This window comes from Phoxinus phoxinus (genome assembly GCF_949152265.1).
Source record: "Phoxinus phoxinus genome assembly, chromosome: 5".
Taxonomy (NCBI): Eukaryota; Metazoa; Chordata; class Actinopteri; order Cypriniformes; family Leuciscidae; genus Phoxinus; species Phoxinus phoxinus.
In genome coordinates this window covers 28,974,611-29,000,796 of record NC_136880.1, presented here as the reverse complement: position 1 = coordinate 29,000,796, position 26,186 = coordinate 28,974,611, and the positions used below count along the sequence as shown (strand labels likewise).

Genomic DNA, 26,186 nt, shown 5'->3' with positions numbered 1-26,186 from the left:
TTTGGTTCATCCTCACGAATGGAAACAACATCAATGTCATGTTTACATAGCGGTATTAGCTTCACAAATCAAATAACACTTGTTTTATAATCACTGGTCATTGTAGAGCATTTAAAAGCACTGTTAATAGTGCAGTTTAGTAGTATTTTATTTTTATTTTGTTTGTAATGACAACATTATAACGCAAGGGGGAGACATTTGTCTTTCCCGTGAACTGTTGTTTTCAGCATCATTACTCCAGTCTTCAGTCAGTGTCACACGATCCTTCAGAAATCATTCTAATATGCTGATTTGGTGCTCAAGAAACATTTATCATTATCATTATTATTATTATCAGTTGAAAACAGTTTTAGCTGCTTAACATTTTTGTGCAAACAATGATAACATTCAAACATTTGTGGTAAGAAAAAAAGAGAGGAATTAATACTTTTATTCATCAAGGATGCCTTAAATTGATCAAAAGTAACTGAAGACATTTAAAGATTTTTATTTAACAAATGCTTTAATACATTTAATAAATAAATGTATTAAATGCAAATAAATGCTGTTCATTGAACTTTCTATTCATTAAAGATTCCAGATAAAATGACCACTGTTTCCACAAAAATAATTTTTAAACGTTTTCAACAATGATAATAGAAATGTTTCTTATTATTTAAGAAATAATCTTAGAAATTATTCATGTGTTATCATGTGACACTGAAGAATGGAGTATGATACTGAAAATTCAGCATCAGTTATTTTAATTTGCAATATTTGCAAAATGACTTTTACTGCGTTTTTACTGTGTTTTTTATTTAATAAATGCAGACATGGTGAGCATAAGAGACATTTTTCAAAAACATATTTTTTTTTTAATGTAATAGCCTATGTTCCATATTGTTTTATTAATTCAGCTGTCTTGTTTTTCCACACAGTTATGTCAACCGTACTAGTTTAAATAACTAAAATAACCATTGATTATCATATTTAAAAAATAAATAAAATAAAATATCTTACAGATATTTGGGGATAATTTAATGTAACTTGAAAATCAGTTAGTATAAAAGGCTCATGTAAAATTTATTTTAGAATGGTTTCTAAGGTAACATTTCAGGAAATGACATCAGCACCCTATTTTTGAGACTCATACAAAAGCAGGGTGAAAACCTTAGACAGCATTACAGGTATACTTTTCACCAGATTAATGATGTTTTTATACATTTATATTGTCCTCCTCTTAAAGATGCCAGGTAAGTGACATTTATAATAATAAAGCAATACAAAATTAAAAACTGATTTAAATGTATTGAATTTGGTTTTGTCAAAATAGCATTTCTAGGAATAAGTTTGGATCCAGGGCCAAAGGCTTTGGCTAAGGCAGAGGGCAAAACAGTGTATCTGCCCTGCAAAGCGACCGGTCTGGGCAATTCAGATTACATCCATTGGTACCAAATAAAAGACGGTGGAGCCCCGTCGAGACTCCTCTATATCAATAAAGATGGTTCTGTCACGCGTGATTCCAACAATCCCCAAGCAAATGACTTCACGGTGGACAGAACAAAGCTTTATGATCTAAAACTGAGTGACACTAAGAAGAGTCACGATGCTGTTTACTTCTGTGCCTACTGGGACTCAAGCAACCACAGTGAGAACATTTACTCACATCCTGTACATGAACTAAACTGGTAAATGTAATTAATGAATAAAATATTGATATACTTGTCATTTTCTGTTTAAGTTCTTTATTTGAATTAAGCTTTTTATGATGACTGGATGATGGTATTGGGATCTGTTCGGATTTATTAGCGGCTTTAATACACCGCAGTTCATGGTTACATTATGTATGTATGTATGTATGAAGTTATTTTACACACTGTGTTATTATGATTTTGGAATATGTCAGGCGTATCTCATATTTGTTATACGTTGAGAAGATATAAATAAGTATTTATCATTGTCACAAAAGTAGAATTATTATACGTTACAATTATTTTTCGTATTTATGGGCATTTACAGGTTTGTACATTTCAGTTGCTCAAAATATCACTTGTCTTCAATTCACAGACTTAACATTCTTTTCACATGTATTTCAAATCGTTTCTGTATCAAATAATTTGAAAGGCACTGTATAAGTTAAAGAAGCTGACAGACACAATGAATATACTGGATTAACCAAACTTGAACAAATGAAAAGAATATAATATAGTACAGGCTGTAATATAAAATAGATTTCACCATTTATTTTACAAATAAAAGCAAATAAAAGTGACTATTTTGTTTTCTTTCTCTCAAATGTATCTCTGTGACCAATTTGTAATAGCACTTTTTAAACTACATTGTGAATTTCACAACCAAGTTATATCCTCCAGGGAACCTTTTTTTACATTTGGTATTTTTTTACCAATTACATTGTTTAGAGCATAAGAAACAAATGGATTTTTTTTGACACAAGATATTTTATTTATGTTATATGTCCACTACAAAAAACAAAAACAAAAACAAAAAAACATGAAATGACATGTACAGGCAAAAACAATGGGATTTTTTTTAACCAAACTCTGTATAAAGGAGATTCTCAACTATGTTATGAAAGATTTATAGAAATGAATTGATATACCATTTTACTCTATGCAATATGTGTGTGTAAAATGACCATAGTCCCATTCAATACAATGTATCTATAAAATGTATCTAATTTGCATATTAATGTGTTCTTGTGGCAACATGTAATGAAAATTTTGTAATATTTGGCAACATTTTCAAAATAATATGTAATATTTCATAGGAATAGTGATATATATATATTTTTCCCTATTCACTTGCTATGTCTCCCAAAATACAACATTATTTAAGTCCTGGGCCGGTTGCATAAAATGATTAGACTAGTCTTACAAGTTTTTTCTTTAAATTTTTTTCTTTAAGTCTGGCCATAACTTTTTAAAGTCAGTTACATATAAAGGTAGATTGGTCTAATTTGAGTATGAAGCGTATGAGTGATTAGCCCAAACTACGGTAACTGTTAGTTGGTCAGACTGGTTCGGAGTAAAATCAACCTAGAGTCCTTTGCACCATGACCTCGAGTAACCGTAAATTACTCCACTAATAATGTCCATAATGGTACCAAACTTCTACAGTAGTACAAATAGGTTCTGTACTTGTAAAACGAGGCATTGGAAAGTTTGTAAGTACATCATGAGTTTATTTAAATAACACTTGTCTGATGGCTTATGCTACCGCTAACCCGGACGCCGAGGTCACTTCCGTGATTTGGAAAAAGCCTGTAAAAGTCCTGGCAGAAAGCGATGCATAGGGATGTAGTGTAACAACGCCCAGTTCCAGAAATGCACTAATATTTGTTGATTACCAGAATAATTAGCAGTAGCATGAGCCGTCAGGCAAGTGTTAAAATAAAATCATGATGTATGAAATGTATGAAATGCATGCATGGAATCAATGCCCTGGACTGTAAGAGAAAGTCATATTTTGATTAGAAACCCCATAATATTTTCCTGAGATGTTGATTCATGACAAACAATTTGAAAGTAGTCTGATTTAAATGCTCATTATTATCATATTGCCATAAAAGTGCTAAATTTGATCACAAAATGAATGTCAGACATTTTTAAAGACTAAGGAGAAGTTGTTGTCATGGTGAAACCTCGTTGGTATCTCTGAAAAGCCCTGAATTTGCTCATACGTGACATCCAAACTGTGACATGCTGTCAAAGAAATTCACTAAAATATAATGTCAACTACAGTGGACAAAAGTCTATTCCTGGGTCCCATATGTCATCATCATAGTGCCAGAATGTTTTTAAACATCTTGCCTGCCAACACAGCCAACCTGGGAAACATCTTCACCTGTTCTCCATCGATTTAAATCCATACAAGCCTTATAGCAACACAGAGTACCACTGAGGAAGAGCCACTCATCTGCTCTGGAGGAAGTTTTAATAAACCATTGTTAAAATTACATCTAGTGTTGAATGCTGCCTAAACATGAGTGGTTTATCTTGTGTAAGAAACCTTCTTGTGATAGTGATGACGATGATATATTCATAAAGAGGAAACCACAAGGCCATTATCATTATACCTTCTGATTGGCAGATGTAGTTCATAATTCTTCAAACTCCTGGATGACAGATGTAGACATGGCAATGTCTGGAATTATAGCATTTGGCTTGTTAATAGTCATAATAGGTGAGATTTTAGCATTCTGTTATAATTATTAACATTTCTCAGTTATGATTATTCAGTGATTTTCTATTTTTTAAAAAGGAATTTCCATCACTAATATTGTTGCAATAGTCTATTTTGAGGTTCGTCTCGCACAGGCTTAATTTGACAACTATCTTAAAACATTCAAACACATGCTTTAAGCAAAACACTATTTTTGTTTGTCTATGTGCCTTTATGATAAATATGAGTAAATATGCCATAAAGTCATAAATAATGACAATGCTAACGTTTTATCGATCATGTAATGTCCAATAGGCCTACGTATTAAAACAGAAAACGCTCGCTTTTTTATTTTACTGCGTTCTGGCTAACTCGTAGTTGATTAAACGTTTAAAAAGCCATTGAAGCCTACAAATATGCTAGCTATGACCAAATACAAGTGCTTTAATTAGGATTTCAGATACACTCAACGCATTTTTGTTTCTCTTATGGTTTTAGATTGTTTAAATGGACAAAATGTCCCTACGCATCCTGTTCCTGTGATCATTAAGCCAAACGGTAGATCTGCTATAATCACATGCAATGTGGATTCATCGACGCTTGAGTCCAATATCCACTGGTACAGAGTTCAACCAGGAGGAGCTTTCCAGCGATTAATGTATATCGAAGCAAAATCGGGAAAAGTTACAATCGATCCGGATATCCCCCGTAGATTTGCTGGATCGATTAAAAATCTGCAAGTGTCACTAACTGTCTCCAAAGTTCAGTTCGACGATGCAGGATCATATTACTGCGCGCTCTGGACTGGAGACAACAACACAGTGCTGACTCTAAGAGGAAATCGTTACAAAAACCTGCTTTCATAATCAATGCGGTTTTATTTGGAACAATAGTCGCAGCAAGGGGGAGACATTCAGAATATTTTAATTGGGACGTTGCTTTTTGTTGTCGTTAAAACAAAACAAATTTAAATGTTCAAAAAGTGTCCCAAGAACCCTAAAAACTACTGTAGCCTACCTATCATTTTAAAATACATTTTTAATATAGATTCAAAATACAACTGTCCCTCAGCTTTGGCATCACTTCCTCCACAATCCAACATTTTGCCTATAATAAAGCTCTATCAAAAATGAATGGCTATAAAGGAGACAAGAGTGCCAATGAAAAGAAATATGAGACATGTGTGAAAAACATAAATAAATGGTAAAGCATTGATTGAACAGAATATTTTTTATTCCAAACCATTTTTTTATTAAAAGGCTAATTCAATTAATCTTAGCAAGACAAATGGGGCAGCCATTTTAGTCAAGATTTTTTAAATAAATAAAAAATAATCTCAGAATACTGAACAATAGGCCAACATCATTTTAAATCTGATGGAAATAATACTGGAATGAAAGTAGGCCTACTCATGATTTTCAGAAAACATGACGACTATGCTGGAGGCCTTTCCTTATAATACCCTGTTTGTCCAATCCAGTTATTCACGTTGTTTAAAACAGTAAATTATTGTTTGAGCCTAAATACCTTCCATCAAATGAGAAAACATTACACACCGGTATTCAACATTTGTACATTATTTTAAAGTGCATAATGTTTTAAAAAAATAATGTGTAAAAAGTGTGAAAACAGGTAATGGCCTTAATTTTAAAATGTGATGACTAAAACTTAATGACTAAAATGATATAGGAAAGAAATGTTATGTGCAGAAAACAATCAGGAAATGACATCAGCAAACTGTATTTGAATACAAGGCTGGGTAACACTAAAAAAGAGCATTACTCTCCAAACGTCTTTTTCAGCTGGATGAAAGATGTTTGCATACATTTATATTGTCCTTCTCTCAGAGATCCCAGGTAGGTGCCATTTAAAATTAAGCCTCTAATTTTTTTTTTTTTTTTAATCAATTAAATCAATTATGTTTGTTCAATCAAAGCAGATGTTCTGGGAGTGACTTTGGAAAAAGGTCAACCAACGTTGGTCAAAGCAGAGGGCAAAACTTCATATCTCCCCTGCAAAGTGACTGATTTGCAATCTTGGAATTACATCCATTGGTACCAAAAGAGAGAGGGTGAAGCCCCATCAAGACTCTATATCAATGCAGGCGGTAGCTTTATTCATGATACCAACAATTCCCAAGCAAATGACTTCACTGTGGACACACAGCTCTTTAATCTAAAACTGAGGAACACAAAGCCGACTCATGCTGCAGTTTACTACTGCGCCTATTGGGACATAAGCAACCACAGTGAGAACATTTACTCACATACTGTACATGAACTCATGGATGTTATCAGTAGATAGTATTCATTAGATTTGACATGGTTGAATACAAATATGAGCTCATTCTTCATGTGTATAAACCCAGTTTTCACATCCACTATTATAAGTCCCTGAAGTTCAATGCAATCGCTGTGTTTTATGTTTCTTTCTTCAAGCCCTTTAAAAGGAATGGTTAAGTAAGATTTCACTTTTCTAACTTTAGTTAGTGTGTAATGTTGCTGTTTGACTACAACAAACTACTGGTAGGGACTACACGACATACCCGCCCCCGGGAACACGCAGTCCATGTTGAGAAGAGGAATAGTTGTTGTATAAGAGTACATTTGTGAGTCAGCTCAAACTTTAGCATCCGTCTTTTCATGCAATAGAAAGTCACTCTGTGTGCATCTCACAACAGTTCCTATAGAGCTGGTAAGTCCCGCCCCCTCCGCTAACCCCGCTGGACCTCAAAGTTGAAAAACCGTCAATGCAAGTGAATGGGAGAAAATAATTATTTTCTGGTCCCGTTTGAATTGTGCCATGAATGTGAACATATGTTGTCTGTAAATTTTTTATATAATCTTTCGTGTGAAGAATGCTACAATTTAGCGGGTAGAAGTTTGATACGGGTAGACTTTGTGTGAGAGCACTTTGTGGACTACAACTCTTCGCTGCTTTCGACGCGTTTGAAACGTCAACACCACTAGCTCACGGCTCTAGCTCACGGATCCCGCTAGACATGGCTGTCTTTGGTGCACTTCACCGCCTTCTTTCAGGGAGAGGACAAAATCGTTGAGGTTGGCGAAAACCACGGGTAAGTCAACTTTATGGGGTGACGTCACATAGGCGACATGTAGTCTTTCTCGTTATGTCTTTTCCACAACTGCTAGCCGACGAATCATACCATATACTGTCAAACTTGTAACATGAAAGATTATATAAAAAATTCACAGACAACATATGTTCACATTCATGGCACAATTCAAACGGGACCAGAAAATAATAATTTTCTCCCATTCACTTGCATTGACGGTTTTTTAACTTTGAGGTCCAGCGGGGTTTTACGAAGGGGCGGGACTTACCAGCTCTATAGACCCTTTTAAAGCCCACGTGATCAAATAGTTGCGCGCGCATTTTGGCAACGGAAGTGGTGTTGTTCCCCACTGGCTCTAACGTGTTAGTAACTCCGAAAGTTTATCAAAACGGTTTCCCAGCATCAAAATGTCTGGTTGTTACATTTACGGTTGCACTAATCGATATTCCACCAAGGGGCTTAAAGGTTGTGTAGGTAAGAATTGTCTAAAGAACTTTATTTCAAATTGGCTTAAACTGTCTTTATATACCAATACATAATTAAAATGTAAGTACTTTGAAAAAGAGAGTATAAAAATTGAGTGACTATAGTGTATTTAATATTCAAAAAACAGCTCATTAATTCCTACCGGGACGAAACAAGTGATTGGCTTGCGCGACTGTCACTCTCCGTCGCCATGACTACCGCCGCTATTACTGGCTCTGCCCACGTGCGCGCAGTCGCGCACCCGTTTTTAGGTGGGAGTGAATGGAATTAATGAGCTGTGTTTATTGAAGATTAAATACACTAGAGTCACTCAATTTTTTATACTCTCTATTTCAGAGTACTTGCATTTTAATTATGTATTGGTATATAAAGACAGTTTAAACAAATTTGAATAAAAGTTCTTTAGACAAATCTTACCTACACAACCTTTAAGTTTTATAGGATTCCGACAGGATCAGGCCATTTCAGTAGAACCGGCAGCGCCTGTGGCTGCAGGCGTGATTGGAGCGAAAGACATAATAAAAAATGCTCGCGTCTGCAGCACCCACTTGTTTAACGTTATAGGCTATACTATGCTTGACACTCTGCTGATTCTCCCCATACTTCCGTTGCCAATATGCGCGCATACGTTGCTATGTCATCATTGTGTACAAACAGTAAAAGGGTCTATAAAACCGATAGATAGTTAACTCCACATCAGCAACATAAGTTCATCAACTAACCATTCAGAGACGTCCTGTTGCATTCTACATGTTGTCACTTCTTCTTGAGTCTGACTCCGTTTAAACATTAAAGGCAAAACAGTTTCTGTCATTTTAGCGTGTGTCTGCGTGAGGTAATCGCAGCTGCTAACCTATATACTGTCTATGCTGCTAACACACATGAGCTCCCCGCCCTCTGGAGCAGCTCATTTGCATTTAAAGGGCCAGGCACAAAACGGTGCGTTTTAGCAAACCCTCAAAAAGTGACAACTTTAACATGCTATATAAAACTATTTTGAGATAAAACTTCACACACACACACACACACACACACACACACACAACACTGGGGACATCAGAGATTTATTTTACATCTTGTGAAAAGGGCATTTCATCAAGCCCTTTCAAATATTCTCCTATAGTGTTTATACAGTTGTTTGACATGCAGTTCTTCAACAGTGGATGGTGCTATTGAGCTACAAAAGAGGATTGTTTTTCAGGTTTAAGGCTCTATGAAAGTTACTAAATTGCTTCTAATACATTGCATTTGACTAAATTACTTCTGATAAATTGAAGAGAATCCAGATGAAATATAGAGTTTATCAATCAAATGAGGTAGAAATGTATCAGCTTTTGAAATATTGTATTCAACAAATCACATCCTATATTGTTAGAGCGTTGACATTTATCGGAGCTCCACCTCAGGAAATGACGTCACTGAACAATTTTCTGCATGGATCTTTGTGCAAAAAAGTGTAAAGAAGTGTACAGGGAACTTTATGACTCATAGCCATTCGCCTCACATAACCAAATGAACGATGCTCATAAACTTGTGCACTGTTGTTCTCATACTGATCCATGGTAAGTACACTTTAAAAGGGGGTTAAATAGGTAATTGGTCAAATAAAATAAGTTTATACGATAATAAAACATAAATATGAAAACGTATTTAAAATAATTGATTTTCAATTTATTTCATCGCAGGTGTGGAAGGTTTGAGTTTAAATCAAAACCAGAAGTTTTTGGTGAAGCTAAAGGGTAAAACTGTGTCCTTCAGATGTGAGGTAACCGGCTTGACCTCTGGTAACTTTGTCCACTGGTACCATAAGAAAGATGGTGACACGTTTAAAAGACTACTCTACATCAGCGAGTCTGGGGTTGCTACAAGTGAAGCAGAAGACTTTGTCTCTGAAAAAATTGGAAATTCATATGGCATAAAACTCAAAGAAACAAAGGAGGAACATGCTGGCATGTATTACTGTGCATGCTGGGAGGGCAACCACAGTGAGAGAAAGCTTTGACGTCCTTGACATAAACCATGAGAAACTGTTATTCCACAACATGAACAATGTCTAACAGTTACAAACCACTTTTATTACAGTATTGAATCATCTGACAGATACTGTCTGAGGAGAACCACAAAATAGTGCGGTTTGGTGTGGCAAACATGCTTGGAGATAAAAACAACAGCACAGAGGATGATAGTTATTTAATGTAGTGGAATCGACACGTGCTGGCCTTCTCAGTGTGTTACAATAGTACGAGATGCAGTACAAATTAATTGACCATCAACACAAACACAATAACATATGGGCCACTGATACGCAGATGTATAACTGTGCTTGCTGGATCTCAGGCAGCACAGTGAGTATAAAAACTGAAGCCCTGCACACACAAAAAAAATTCTGCCAAGGTAGAAATAAAAACTATCATGACAATCAAAGAATTTGCTTCTAAATAAGAACACTTCCTCACTCCAATGGGGCATTCAAAGCCCACTGAAGCATAAGCCAGGGCTAGCATCAACTATCCAGTGGGATAATCTCTGCTTCGTAACTGGAAGCCCTTTAGCAGCCTCCGAATCACACAAAGAGCTGTGCTCTGAGCAGAGCTCTGATTGCCGAAACTGGCTAGAGCGCTCCACATAAGTTCTGAGGGTAAGCCACCCAATCGAGCGCGAATCTCAAGAACGGTCTGATAAAGGGCTATCTGGACATGAAAGTAAGCATCTTTCAGATCCACCAATAAGTTCCCTGGGCAAATTTGTACGAGGATCTGCTTCAAAGTCAACATTCTGAATGGCCGCTTCATTAATGCACAATTCAGGAGCCTGAGGTCGAAGATGGCCACAGAAGAACTCGCATGCTTCAATAGGAAGTGGCGCATAGCCTGCGACACCTTCCATGCTGCTGTGAAAAGCTCAGCAAAGCCATGCAGAACCGAATAGGCCAAAGGGAAAGACAGGGGAGGGCTGTCTTGTCGGCGTCTTGATCTCCAAGATTAACCATAGGTGGCCCTTTGACTACACTGTAAAAAATTATTGTGATTTTAATGGTAAAAGACTGTAAAAATGCTACAGTGAAAAACTGTTAATTGGTTAACAGAAAGTTTCCGTACTATATACGGTAAATAACTGTGATAATCTAATTTCATGTAATTTTACTGTAAAATACCGTTAGTTTTTGAAAGTTTAGTTTTAGACAGTTTTTGAAAGTGAAAAAGAACAACTCATTGTATAATTTACGGTGAAAAACCCCAAATTCCCTGTGTGACACTTCACATTTGATGTATTTTTGTTGAAATAACTGTTTCTTCATAGTTTTCTTAATTTTTTCTAATCAGTTATGTACATTAGTGTTTTATGTTACATTTAATGTTGTTAAATTAATGTTTATTACATTTTTAAAATGTCATGTTTACCATGATGGTGTTTAATGTTTGTGTGAATGACACTGTGCAGCTTCTATATATATTAGTATAGAGAGCCTAAGTCTTCCCCCTTCCGATTGACCACCATGTGACCTTATTTCGGAAAAATACCATGTGACCTTATTCACATGGTACACCATGTGACCTTATTTCTGCTAAATGACTAAATGTAAATGTAAATGTAAAAATATTGTAGCCTAGGCCTATAGTAGGCCTAGTCAATGACGAGAGACAACGTATTTTGATCTCGTTTGAATTGTGTCCTGGATTACATATATGATGTTTGTCAATTTAAAAGATACATTTTAAAGTCAAGAAAGTCGCAGTTTGATGTAAAACTGTTGAGGTATAAGACTGTGAAAAAAAGTAATTACAAAGACTACAAACCGAAAAGGCGCACATGTGACGTCATACATTTTCACTCAATGAATGAAGCTAACTTTACTGAAGCTAACGTCTGTCATTTTTTCTATAGTCTTACGTTATAATCGCAACGTTACGCCGTGATGCCAGACTGCACACAGTTCGGACGGAATAAAAAGATAAGTTGTCTCTCGCCATTGACTCCCATACATATTTTTTCCGAAATAAGGTCCCACTCCCATGAGCCGGAAGCGGAGGGGCTTGTGATGAGCTTTGATTGATCATGTGACTTATCACTGCTGTGATTGGTGGTTATCAGTGTATTACAAAGGTACAAAACAGATATTATTAGGCTACTTCAATAGGACGGTAAATTCACATTATATCAGATAATAAAATACAGTTTATTACTGTAAATTTTAAGTTAAGTCTGTAAAACCAATAACGTTGCTACCGTATTTTTGACGGTAAAGTTCTGGCAACCACAGCTGCCAGTTTTTTACCGTAAAAATCACGGTTTAATTTTTTACAGTGTACCACTAAACAGGGCATCATACAGGCCATCAAAGAAATTTGGTTGTATTTAGCAGTGTGCCAATATTATGTTCTTTTCACATTTTCAAATAATTTCAATATCAAATAATTTGAAAGGCACTACAGGAGTTAAAAAAGCTGACAGACATAATAAATATACTGGATTAACCCAACTTGAACAATATAATATAGGCTAGTACAGGCTAAAATAGATTTAACCATTTATTTGACATTTGACTCTTTTTATCTCTCAATTTTATCTTTGTGACCAATCTGCAATAGCACTTTTTAAACTAGCCTACATTGTGAATTTCACTACCCATTCTGAATTATATTATAGTGTCAGTACCGATATGTTTTTTAAACTAAATTTTAGCCTACTCAAAGCATCTTGCCAACACAGCCAACCTGGGAAACATCTTCTGTTCTCCATCGATTTAAATCCATACAAGCCGTATAGCAAAACAGAGTACCACTGAGGAAGAGCCACTCATCTGCTCTGGAGGAAGTTTTAATAAACCATTGTTAAATTACATCTAGTGTTGAATGCTGCCTAAACATGAGTGGTTTAGCTTGTGTAAGAAACCTTCTTGTGATAGTGTGACGATGAGATATTCATAAAGAGGAAACCACAAGGCCATTATCATTACCTTGTGATTGGCAGATGTAGTTCATAATTCTTCAAACTCCTGGATGACAGATGTAGACATGGCAATGTCTGGAATTATAGCATTTGGGTTGTTAATAGTCATAATAGGTGAGATTTTAGCATTCTGTTATAATTAGCCTAACATTTCTCAGTTAAGATTATTCAGTGATTTTCAACTTTTAAAAAGGAGTTTTCGTACACTGTGAAAAAATATTTTCATGATTTGTTGTTATCACAACTTTTTATCTTTTGTCAAATTAACTTCGATAATTAATGTGGTGAAGATAACATACTATTTTGAGTTTCTGTTTATTACTATTCTTCATTAACTAAATTTTTTAATTACAACAAACTCAAAATTGTAAGGCAACAAGGTAACTTGCTTTTTTAAATTAAACCAACATCTTTTTTTACAGTGTACAGTCATTTTAGGTACTTCACCTGTAGTCTACTTGCAGGTCTATTCCCAAATAAGTGCTTGGGATATTAGATACCTAATTGTTGTGTTTACACTTAGCACATTTTAATTGTTTCTCTTATGGTTTTAGATTGTTTAAATGGACAAAATATTACGCATCCTGTTGCTGTGATCATTAAGGTAAAGGGTAGAGTTGCTATAATCACATGCAATGTGGATTCAACGACGCTTCAGTCCAACGCTATCCACTGGTACAGAGTTCAACCAGGAGAAGCTTTCCAGCGATTAATGTATTTCGAAGCAGGATCGGCAATAGCCAAAATCGATCCTGCGGTGAACGGATATGCTGGATCGATAACAAATCAGCAAGTGTCACTAACTGTCTCCAAAGTGCAGCTCGACAATGCAGGATCATATTACTGCGCGCTCTTTACTGGAAACAACAACACAGTGCTGACTCTAAGAGGAAATCGTTACAAAAACCTGCTTTCATAATCAACGCGGTTCTATTTGGAACAATAGTCGCAGCAAGGGGGAGACATTCCGAATATTTTAATTGGGACTTTGCTTTTTGTTGTCAATATTACATTAAAAACGACTGTAAATGTTCAAAAAGTGTATGAGAACCCTAAAAACTAGTGTTAACAGTCTGTAGGCTACAATACAACGGTTTCTTCAACTGTAGACTAGTTTTAGGCTATCATGTCTTGATTTTTATTTTTCTAAAATGTAGCCTAGGCCTATAGATTTTCATTTTAATCTATGGAAAAACATTTCACATTTACATTTATTATAACACTGGGGATTATAACAATTTTAGTTAAACAATAATTTGACCATTTGTTGTGTGAAATTCATTGTACAACTGTCCCTCAGCTTTGGCATCACTTCCTCTACAATCAAACATTTTACCTACAATAAAGTTATATAAAAATTGAATGGCTATATAAACTAGACAAGAGTGTCAATGAAGAGCATGATTTAAAAGAAATATGAGACATGGTGTGTGAAGAACATAAATAAATGGTAAAGCACTTGATTGAACAGAATATTTTTTATTCCAATCAAGTTCCAAACAATTCGTTTTTATTAAAAGGCTAATTCAATTAATCTTAGCCATTTTAGTCAAGTTTATTGAATAAAAAAATAAAATAAAAAATAAAAACTCAGAATGCTAAATAGGCCTACATCATTATAAATGTGATGGAAATAATACTGGAATGAAAGAATTTGTGATTTTCAGAAAACGTAACAGCTGTATTCCTTTCCTTATAATACCCTGTTTGTCCAATCCAGTTATGCATATTGTTTAAAAATGTGTACATTATTTTAAAGTGTATGTTTGGAAAAAAAATTGTGTGTAAAAAGTGTGCAAATAGGTTTTTACACAATGAAAACTCTCTAAACTTGAGAATGTACTCAAGTTTAGATCAACTTCAGGGCCTTAATTTTAAAATGTGATGACTGAAACATTATGACTGAAATTAAATAGGAAAGAAACAATCAGGAAATGACATCAGCAAACTGTATTTGAATGGCATACAAGGCTGGGTAACACTAAAAATTACTCTCCAAGCGTTAATCCAGATGAAAGATGTTTGCATACATTTATATTGTCCTTCTCTCAGAAATCCCAGGTAGGTGCCATTTAAAATTAAGCCTTTAATTAAAAAAAAAATATGACATTTGTTTGTTCAATCAAAGCAGATGTTCTGGGAGTGACGTTGAAACAAGGTCAACCAACGTTGGTCAAAGCAGAGGGCAAAACTTCATATCTCCCCTGCAAAGTGACCGATTTGCAATCTTGGAATTACATCCATTGGTACCAAAAGAGAGAGGGTGAAGCCCCATCAAGACTACTCTATATCAATGCAGGCGGTAGCTTTATTCATGATACCAACAATTCCCAAGCAAATGACTTCACTGTGGACACACAGCTCTTTAATCTAAAACTGAGGAACACAAAGCCGACTCATGCTGCAGTTTACTACTGCGCCTATTGGGACATAAGCAACCACAGTGAGAACATTTACTCACACACTGTACATTAACTCATGGATGTTATCAGTAGATAGTATTCATTAGATTTGACATGGTTGAATACAAATATGAGCTCATTCTTCATGTGTATAAACCCAGTTTTCACATCCACTATTATAAGTCTCTGTAGTTCAATGCAACCGGTGTGAATTATTTTTCTTTCTTCAAGCCATTTCAAATATTCTCCTATATTTGTAATATTTATACAGTTGTTTGTTTGACATGCAGTTCTTCAACAGTGGATGGTGCTATTGAGCTGCAAAAGAGGATTGTTTTTCAGGTTTAAGGCTCTATGAAAGTTACTAAATTACTTCTAATACATTGAATTAATTAAAACATTAGTTACTTCTGATAAATTGAAGATAATCCCGATGAGATATAGAATTTATCAGTCAAATGAGGTAGAAATGTATCAGCTTTTGAAATATTGTATTCAACAAATCACATCCTATATTGTTAGAGCGTTGACATTTATCGGAGCTCCACCTCAGGAAATGACGTCACCGGACAAATTTGCTGCCTGGATTTGTTTGCAAAAAAGTGTAAAGAAGTGTACAGGGAACTTTATGACCCATATATCGCCTCACATAACCAAATGAACGATGCTCATAAACGTGTGCTCTGTTGTTCTCATACTGATCCATGGTAAGTAGGCTACACTTTAAAAGGGGGTATAGGTAATTTGTAAAATAAAATAGGTTAATATGATAAAATGAAAACTTATTTAAAATAATTTATTTTCGATTATTTCATCGCAGGTGTGGAAGGTTTGAGTTTAAATCAAAATCAGAAGTTTTTGGTGAAGCTAAAGGGTAAAACTGTGTCCTTCAGATGTGAGGTAACTGGATTGGGCACTAATTATGTCCACTGGTACCATAAGAAAGATGGTGACACGTTTAAAAGACTACTCTACATCAGCGAGTCTGGGGTTGCTACAAGTGAAGCAAAAGACTTTGTCTCTGAAAAAATTGGAAATTCATATGGCATAAAACTCAAAGAAACTAAGGAGGAACATGCTGGCATGTATTACTGTGCATGCTGGGAGGGCAACCACAGTGAGAGAAAGCTTTGACGTCCTTGACATAAACCATGAGAAACTGTTATTCCACAACATGAACAATGTCAAAATCTAACAGTTACAAACCACTTTTATTACAGTATTGAATCATCTGACAGATACTGTCTGAGGAGATCCACAAAATAGTGCGGTTTGGTGTGGCAAACATGCTTGGAGATAAAAACAACAGCACCGAGGATGATAGTTATTTAATGTAGTGGAAACGGATGGCCTTCTCAGTGTTACAATAGTAAGAGATGCAGTACAACAACTTCTAATTTCATAGTGCAATCTATTGCAAAGGGAATTCATGCTTGCAATTCAACGCAGAGTTTTAACACATTAAACAAAATAACATTGGCCACTGATACACAGTTATGTCAGCAGTGCAGTATGTTTTAAAGGCTTTGATTATTTTATTGCTTTGATTGAGTTTTAAGGAAAAAGACAAAGAACTATATGGAAAGAAATGAGAGTCCTGAGGCAATCCAATCAATTTTGGATGTCATGTTAAATGCATTTCTAGACTATTATAGGCTGCTCCTAACATTCACTCTCATAAAAAAATTGTTATCATTTTACTTTAAAGGGTACAACAGTAGCCTACTCTTAAAAGAACAACTTTGTAGGTTCATAGGTACGTATTCCTACTTTAAAGTAGTACTAATATGCACCTTTAGGGGTATGGCTAAGATGTCCTTTACTACCCCAGTGACCCCTAAAGGTACAATTTCTTTTTATTTATTTTTATTCTGAGAGTGCTCAAAAGTGGTGGAAATGAGGAAGTTCATCAATGAAATGCCGAAATCCTTGAAAGGGAATAAACTTTCTCTTGGGTTAAACTCAGTGTGAGTCATTTCACATCTGTAACCCAGATTAGCTATTAGCATTGCAATTTCCTGTTTGTTGCTTAAAGGGATACTCTACCGTTTTTTTTCATATTAAACTATGTTATTCCCTTAACTAAGACGAGTTGATACATACCTCTCTCGTCTCAGTGCGTGCACTTAATCGCTCTGTCTTGCGGCGAAACTTTGTTAGCACTTAGCTTAGCCCAGTTCATTCAATAGGGGCCAAGCAGAGAAGCTACCAAACATCTCCACGTTTTCCCTATTTAAATACAGTTAGCAAGTGCTTGGGAGCACTTCGACTTGGCGCAGTAATATCTTTACTCGTGAAAAATCCTCTCACCGGCCCCCGCTCCCTCTCCCAGAAGATATTACTGCGCCAAGTCGAAGTGCTCCCAAGCACTTGCTATGGTATTCGGCCATACAATATAGTTATCAATTTTTCACGCTTAGAAAAGCGCAACGTTTTGTTTTGTGTCACCGTCCTAGGTCGAGTTACACCACTCGAGTAACTGTATTTAAATAGGGAAAATGTGGATATGTTTGGTAGCTTTTCTGCTTGGCCCCTATTGAATGAACTGGGCTAAGCTAAGTGCTAACAAAGTGTCGCGGCGCGCCAGAGCGATTAAGTGCACGCACTGAGACGAGAGAGGTATGTATCAACTCATCTTAGTTAAGGGAATAACATAGTTTAATATGAAAAAACGGTAGAGTATCCCTTTAAGGCGAGACCTTTTACTGTCTATACTAGCCTACAGGTGAAAAGGGTAACATTACCAACTACCAGATATCACCATGAAACTTTCACAGTTGATTACCTACATTAAGATGAGAAAAAAATGTATTACAAGTTTTCTGTAAATGTTTAAATATGCAAATTAGGCTATATCTAATTAAATATGCGCTAATTTGCATATATATATGTTTAAAAAACGAAATCTGAGTATTGGACATAGCCAGGTTCAAAATAATTTTTTCATTGTGTTCACATATTAGATGGGAAAAAAATTCCAGAGGGATTTATGGATATCTTTTGTTAAAGGACAAGTTCGGTATTTTACACTTAAAGCCCTGTTTACAGATCGTATCTGATGAAATAGAACGGTTAAGATTAAAATTTGGACACATGCTCCTGTCCCGAGAATTTTAGGTTTATTTCGCTTCCCCCACCCCCCACCCCCACAATGGTTGTCTATGTGCACTGGAACATTCCTTCCTAAAACACATTAAACTTTCGTTTACAAAGACTTGAAACTCACCGAGTGGTCAGGGGTGTTCCCTGGTATGCTCACTCAAAAATCGCTGAAAAAGATGCATTCCAACAGGTGTTTTACCATTCGTTGTAAAACTGTGGGCCTATTTTTCGCGAAAGCGAAATAAACCTAAAATTCTCGGGACAGGAGCATGTGTCCAAATTTTAATCTTAACCGTTCTATTTCATCAGATACGATCTGTAAACAGGGATTTAAGTGTAAAATACCGAACTTGTCCTTTAACCTGTAAATCAGAATATACTGTCAATAGCCTTAAATTGATTTTCGCCATGTTTTTTGGAATATAATGTTATATAAATCAGGCTAGGAATAATTTATTTACAAATCCCTCTGTAAATGTCTTCATAATATAACTATAGGTGCTACTGAAGTGGAGATTTCGGACTTGGAGAATGAGAGAAAAGTATTTTTGAGAAAACGGGCTTTAAAGATTTGTCATCAGCCAATGAGATTGCGCATTCAGCCCTTTTTCTTTCAGGATTGGTTGCTGATAAAAAGGAAATGACCATATTTGGATCCGACAGCATTGTACAGGAGAGAGAGAGCTTTCTAACAGTGCATGTGATGACAGGGTGCAGGCAGATTGCCAGCGGGATGATTTAGAAAGCCAGAAGACATGTTATTGAAGACAAATATGTTGATATAAAAACTATCATGACAGAATTTACTTCTAAATAAAAACTTCATATTATCCTGTAAGATTAACAGGATTTCTGTCATACAAAGCGCTGGATGTATTTACAGAATTTGTCTTTCTACAACAGAATCTGATGCTTTCACAGAATAAAACCTGAGAACATCCTGAAAAAAAATTATGAAACTCTTTTTGCTGACAAATTTACAGTAAATTAGCATCATCCTGCCTGTAGCATTTGAAAGAGCAATCCCCAAGCAAAGACATTTTTATACAAAACTAAAGAAATCATTACATTTGAATCAGCTAATAGTATGTGTTAACCTATTAAACATTTTGTAATATTCTGCTGTCTTGTTCATTGATATTTCACTGGTTTTGTCCATCCTTCTGTTAGACTGTCTCACAAATGAATTAGGTTGAATAGCTGTCAGCTGTTAAATTTAAGTACACAATTAGATAATACCAATTTAGGTCAACCAACAAATAAACTAAAAAACAACAACAAATTCACTGTAGTGGAATTAAAAGTCAAATGGATCATTGACTAATAAGGACGTATGAGATGATGAAATTTTAAATACAATTTAGTTCAAAACGCAATTTAGTTACATTTTTCTAAATATAATGTTTTTGATGGTTTCATAAATTTTTAGAAAAACATTGTTTTATCCAAAAAAAAAGAAATAATAAATACATATATATATATATATATATATATATATATATATATATATATGTATGAAGACTTCAGATGCAAAAGCCTCTAAGTGCCATCTGAAATTTGCTTGATAATTTTTATTAAGCACGTATGTTTATGTTCAGTTATTTCACTATAATGGCAATGAAAATGACCTATTTATTGTAATTAAAGTGAAATTACTGAACTTAAATATACGTGCTTGATAAAAAATTTAATTTTAGAAGAAAATTTCAGATGGCACTTAGAGGCTTTTGCATCTGAAGTCTTCATTCATATATATATATATATATATATATATATATATATATATATATATATATATATATATATATATAGAATGATCCTAAAAATGTCACGTTATATAACTATAGTATCACAGAGATATACACAACTTTTTTCAAGTTAAAATGTCATATAGTTAAATCATGAATATATTCTGACTTTAATCCAAAAAAGAAAGATCATGAACCTGTATCAAAAACCTCAATACAAACACATATTAGCATGAGGACAGGAAACTCAATAACACTGCAACTTCCTTTTTTTTTTTTTTTTTTTTTCTCATAGAAATAAATTCCACCTTCATCCCAGAGAAAAAACAGAAGCTCTCTATCTTAAATCTGCCATCATGAGTCGTCAGCCGCAGTTATTCTGTTTGCTGTTTTTGCTGTTTATTCTCATATTTAAAGGTAAGTGTTTAATGTGTGGCCATATCGTCTTCATATCATTGTTCTATGTAACCATAAATACCATGGTTAATAATGGTTTTGAAACCAGAAGCTATATTGTTTTATAATTACATCATGTTCTATTCCCCATTTATATATGAAAAGAGAGTTTGATTTGTGGGCTGTTGCTTTTTGCAGTGGATGGAGCCGGTGAGCTGCGACAGAAAATCTCACTGACCAAAGCAGAGGAAAAGTTAGCCATTATAGACTGTCACTTCACTTCAGACTGCTGGAAATACATCCACTGGTACCAGCAGAAAGAAGGAGAATCCTTGAAGAGGATCCTGTATGCTAATATAGATGATGGATCCGCAAAGAATGATGCAGGTTTTGAGTCCATAAAATCAGAAAAGAAAACATCGAATCATTTTGCTTTGAAAATCACCAAGCTGAAAAAAGAGCATTCAGCGATGTATTACTGTGCTTGCTGGAGGATCTCAGGCATCACAGTACACATAAATACTACAGTCTTGCACAAAAACTCTGCAAGGTTTCCTGTCATGATCAGAGACCACAAACCTTTCTCCTAATGTTATATGAACATACTGTAAAACCAAGGTCATGGGTTTATGAACTCAACTAATCAATTGTATGTCTTGAATGCAATGTAAGTTGTGTCTGCTAAATGCATCAATTGAAATGTTTATATTACATGGGCAACATGTTTCATTTTGTTTATTTCCTTAGCAGAAATAAAGTAAACCGATTCAGTTAACTGCTCTTGAATGAGGAGTTGCCACACCTGTACAACGATCCTCAGTACAAACTCATATTAGCATGAGGACAGGAAACTCAACAGCACTGCAGCCTCCCATTTGCTAAACGATAATGTGAATATGCAGTTGATATCAAAATGACAATATTAAAACGTGCAAATGATAACAAAAAGGTTAGAGAAATTGGGTTCTGGTTCTGATGCCGTTCTGTTCAGAAAGGTGCTGGGCCAGCTGGATGTCTCGGAAAACAAGACTGCAGATGTGCATACAAACCTCCTCCTCAAATGACTGTTGGTAAACAGTTGTCTAGGCATTGAAAATATACATCCCCTGCTGGTGAAACTGTGATAATACTATTTTGCATTTGTACACACACACACACACACATATATATATATATATATTGCAATCATATATATATATATATGTATTGTAGAGAAAAGTCGTTTGTGGACAAGACATATGCTAATTTTATTATATTTGTGTAATACTGAAGCACAGAGTAGAAGCTGTATAATCTGAATCATGAACCACAAAACAAACTCAGATTAGCATGAGGGGCCGGAAACTTGATATCAAAAACCTCTCATATGATCTCCCCTCATCACAGAATAAAGACAGAAGCTCTCCAGACACTCCCTGTCATCATGAGTCTTCATATACAGCTATGCCTTTTGTTTCTCATTCAACATTTATGTAGAGGTAAGTGTTTTTTTATTATTATTATTTGAAATCATAACATAATTGTGTATGTTATCTGAAAAAGCAAACGTGATAACCTTCATTAACTTTACATTTATGTTGGCTAGCCTATTATATCTTTGGTAATAAATTGTCATGATGACTTTTTTTCTTTTTTTTTTAGTTGATGCAAATGTGAAGTTGCAACAGAAAATCTCATCGACCAAATCTAAGGACAAGACAGTTGTTATTGACTGTCATTTTCCTTCAGACTGCAGAAGCTACATTCACTGGTATCAACTAAAAGAGGGACAACCCTTAAAAAGAATACTGTATTCAACTATAGCAGATGGAACCACATACAATGATGATGGGTTTGAATCGTTTAAAGTAGATAAGAAACAAGAAAATCTGGCTCTGAAAATACCTGAACTAAAAAAAGAGCATTCAGCAATGTATTACTGTGCCTGCTGGGTCTCAGGCGGCACAGTAGTTGTAAATACTGAAGCCCTGCACAAAAACTCAGCAGGGTTCCTGATTTAATCTAAAACCACAAGCCACAAATTAGGCTATAGGCCTTTAAAAACAATGCTAGTAACTAACAATGAATTTCTTTCAGCCCAAATAAATTTAATTCACTCAAGAGTGTTTGTGGATCCTCGGCACTCGAAAAAAGAGGGAGAAGGTTTAAAGTTGGTTATGAATTAAATATAGACTTATGAAGGACAGATATGCTGTTGAACAGTAAGAAACACCAGCAGGATTCAAGGAATCAACAAGATTTGAACTGCTCAGATAAGTATTGATTTTTACATTAATTAATTAGTAGGCTATTCAATTTTTACTCAAAGTTTAGTTAGTGGGTGCCCAGGACCAGGACAATAACCGCGTTTTCACTGTCTGGCCAAAAGCTTGTTTAAAAAAGTTGTTCAGCGTGAGTGAGTGACGACCATAGACTGTAAAAAAAGATGACAGATGAGTGTTGTGTTTTGCAGGGCTTGTAAATAAACTATTGCAGCCCCTACTGGTAAGAGTGTGACATGACACTGTATAGAACACTTGCTGGATCTGTTTACTGCAGAAGTAGCCTAAATGAAGTGTTTTAGCACTTCAGTGATCAAAACCAAGATTGATATAGCTTTTTTTTTACTTTCTTGGTTAATATTTAAAAAGTCTTCAGGGATATCCTAAACCAACGTACACGAGGAAACTGCAGATTCTCTTCTGCACAAACTGCATCTTTTTGTTTAGGAATAAATGACTGTGGGAGACAAGAAAGTCTTCGGTTCGGGTACAAGACTATATGTGACAGGTAAGACAAAAATCACAGAATTAAGGTCTGCTAAACTTGTTTTAAGCATTTTAAAGTTAGTTGCTTACCAATTATTTCTGGAATTCAGCTGGCAACAGAGTTAAATAACTGTCTTTAGAGATTCCAGCAATTCCATCTTGTGCTTGTTTACATAAAACAGGAGAATTTATGTTAAAGGGTTAGTTCACTCAAAAAAATTCAAATTCTGTCATCATTCTAAACCTGTATGACTTTCATATGTCAAAAATATGTCAGTTTCTTTTCTCCATACAATGGAAGCAAAAGGGTTTCAATGTAGCTTTGAACCCCACTGGCTTTTATTGTATGGACAAAAACTATCCAAAAAAAATCTTCAAAATATATATTTTGTTTTGTGTTCTATAGAAGAATAAAGTCATACAGGTTTGGAACGGCATGCGGGTGATGATAACATAATTTTAATTTTAATAATGAACTAACACTTTAAAATAGTGTAGACCATCAGAAAGAGAGACCTGTGTTGACTTAGTCAATTCTACCACACACTAGAAGGTTTTGTATTATTCAGAAGTATTTGTAATAGACTTAATCTGGGTGGGCTACTGGATAAAAAGATTTGGAACTGGAACCCGGCTGATAGTAACTGGTAGGAAACTGTCAGAATTTCGTCAAATTCATAAAAATGATTTAATTTCCAAGTTAAAACTTTCTCCAGTAACCCTCTATTTGCTTATTTTCTCATTTGCTTATTGATCACTGAAGTCATGTTCAAAATGTATTTCTCTTAAGACCAAGGGAAAGACACGGTCAAGCCACCAACTCTGACAGCATACCTACCAGCTAAAAAACAAAGTGGCAAACAGACAAGGTTATGCCAGGCCACGGACATGTTTCCAGACTTGGTGAAATTCACCTGGAAAAAGAAGAGCAGTACTGGAGATTGGACGGATGTATCGGAGGAAAATTTTGTGGAGCAGAGGAATGAAAATCCAGTCATCGTGACAAGTGTGTTGATTTTCGATCAAAACACGGCTGGAGACGACCTCTATCAATGCACTCTTACCCATGAAGGAACCAAGTCACCCCAAAGTAAAACACTGGAGAACGGTAATTTGAAGAAACTCAGATTTACTACATTCATATGTGTTTGATTTCTTGGAAAGAAAGTTTAATACAATTGATTGCAGACACATAGACTTTGATTATAAACAATTATAAGTATTCTTTGTTATATACGAAAACGTTATTAAGGCATCAAATAATTAATAAAGAGTTAATTTGAATTAAAAGTACATTGGCTAATTGTTATTAATTATACATTTTATCTATTTTTTTTGTCTCTGGAAACTAGTGATCTATGACATTGTATGTTGAATTCTGTTGTGTCTATTTGTTAATGGGGGATTAGTGGACACATCACATTCAATTCAATTCACATTTATTTGTATAGCACTTTTCACAATACATATAGTTTTTAAAGCAGCTATATGGAAAATATGTGTCTACATTACAATGTAGAGTGATCTGTTATCAGAGGTATCAAAGAAATGTATTTCAGAAGTTGACATATATCAATATCAATGTTTTTGCATTTGGGGAGTAAAAGTTATAATTTGTATTAAAGTAAAGTAAAAAAAAAAACTGTAGATGTAGATTTAATACTTATTGTAATTAATTTGGGTTATTATGTAATATTTCCAATTAAATGTACATATCAGACATCTTCGCTTTCATTAAAACCTATGTTTATTGAGTGAAATAATTCAATTTGATTTCACAGTGTTTCTACATATCTTCAATTAAAATATGGACAGTTAAAATGTGAATATTCATATGCCTGTTTATAAGTAATTTTACCTTTCGGATAAATCTCTTTTATTGGGATTCTGCTTTGTCTTGTTTTACCCTATATATTAATAAAATGACTGTTTTTTTATATTTCAGTTAACAATGACCAAGCAGTGAAACCTGATGTTGCCATTGAGGACACAACATGCACACCCAACAATGAGAACTTAAACAAGCAGATATCAGGTAAATAATAATAAAAAAAGAATATAATAAATGTATTTGCAAATTTGGATGGATTTTTAAATAATTACTTTTGCATTTCTAAATCCAAGCCAACATTTAAATTAATTCATGGCACATTCGAATCGGTTCAAATGCCTATATATACATATTACACACACATAAATTGTACCCTAATATCTTGATACTGATCAAAAACAAAATGTTCACAAACATGTTATGCCTCAACTACCTATGTGCAGTATGAAAAAAATATTAAATGTTTCATCAAATGTATTCAAATGTGTTTTTTGTTTTATTGCAGGCTCTTCAGACCAAATACCCAGTCTGTACCTGTTTGTCTATGCGTATGCTGTCATGCTCATGAAGAACGGAGTATATTTTTGTGCTGTCCTTATCTTTCTATTAAAGAGAAAATTTGGAAAGAAAGAAGAAAGCTCTTAAGAGATTAAAGGCATAAAATAAACAACAAGCAAACAAAGGTTTATCATATAGAGTATGTTTAGCTCATTTCTAAAGATGCATGTCTGCAACTATATTATCTCTGATTAAATGTATTGCTTTTAAATGTATTTGTTGTAGATCAGCTTTGCACAACTGTTTTATTTTTGTTTTATTCAAATCATCTTTGAAATGCAATATTTCAATTTCGATCAAGTGCATAATATACATTATTTTAAATGTTTTGTTTTCCCATCATAATCTGTTTTTGTGGCATTCTCTGAATTTGTTCAATAAAATATGACAAAACTTATTTTTCTGGCTCATAATTGAAAATGTTACTTTTATAGTAAAATTAATTATCTATAACTGCACTTTTTGCAGATGTTTTTTAATGTATGCTTGCAGTATTAGAGTAAATAAAATATAAAATGAAATTATGCATATAAAAAGATGATTGCCTAGACATTATTTTAGAAATACTGCATTTATCCAAATACCAAAAATACAAAATGTAGCAGATACATATTTAATTATGTGCCAAAATGTATATCAACTTAATTGGAAATACAGTAAAATAAAAATAAAACTTACTACTAATATGTCTGCTAAATGAATTAAAGAATTTTAAAGAATAATCTTCTA

The 26,186-nt window shown here is 34.5% G+C and overlaps 1 protein-coding gene across 5 annotated transcripts; it reads left to right on the top strand.

Moving 5' to 3' along the window:
* Positions 1-1,165: 1,165 nt before the first annotated feature.
* LOC306998756 (immunoglobulin kappa light chain-like) lies at positions 1,166-25,854 on the top strand. 5 transcript variants are annotated; one of them, XM_079613081.1, is made up of 6 exons: positions 1,166-1,232; positions 1,313-1,623; positions 23,667-23,715; positions 23,859-24,176; positions 25,014-25,103; positions 25,405-25,853. In XM_079613081.1, the coding sequence occupies exons 1-6, from the start codon at positions 1,187-1,189 to the stop codon at positions 25,542-25,544; spliced, it is 954 nt and encodes a 317-aa protein (XP_079469207.1). In that variant the 5' UTR covers positions 1,166-1,186; the 3' UTR covers positions 25,545-25,853. The 5 variants fall into 5 exon arrangements, with proteins under 5 accessions (XP_079469207.1, XP_079469208.1, XP_079469206.1 ...); XM_079613082.1 differs by lacking the exon at positions 23,667-23,715 and adding an exon at positions 23,049-23,090 and having other exon boundaries at positions 1,313-1,627; XM_079613080.1 differs by lacking the exons at positions 1,166-1,232; positions 1,313-1,623; positions 23,667-23,715 and adding exons at positions 12,569-12,787; positions 13,228-13,547; positions 23,054-23,090 and having other exon boundaries at positions 25,405-25,854.
* Positions 25,855-26,186: the final 332 nt, after the last annotated feature.

Coding starts and splice junctions, on each gene's coding strand:
- LOC306998756 (XM_079613079.1), top strand. CDS start 21,688: ATGATCTCCCCTCATCACAGAATAAAGACAGAAGCTCTCCAGACACTC. Junction 22,260..23,048: donor CTGTGCCTGCTGGGTCTCAG/GCGGCACAGTAG, acceptor TGACTGTGGGAG/ACAAGAAAGTCTTCGGTTCG. Junction 24,177..25,013: donor AAGTAAAACACTGGAGAACG/GTAATTTGAAGA, acceptor TTTATATTTCAG/TTAACAATGACCAAGCAGTG.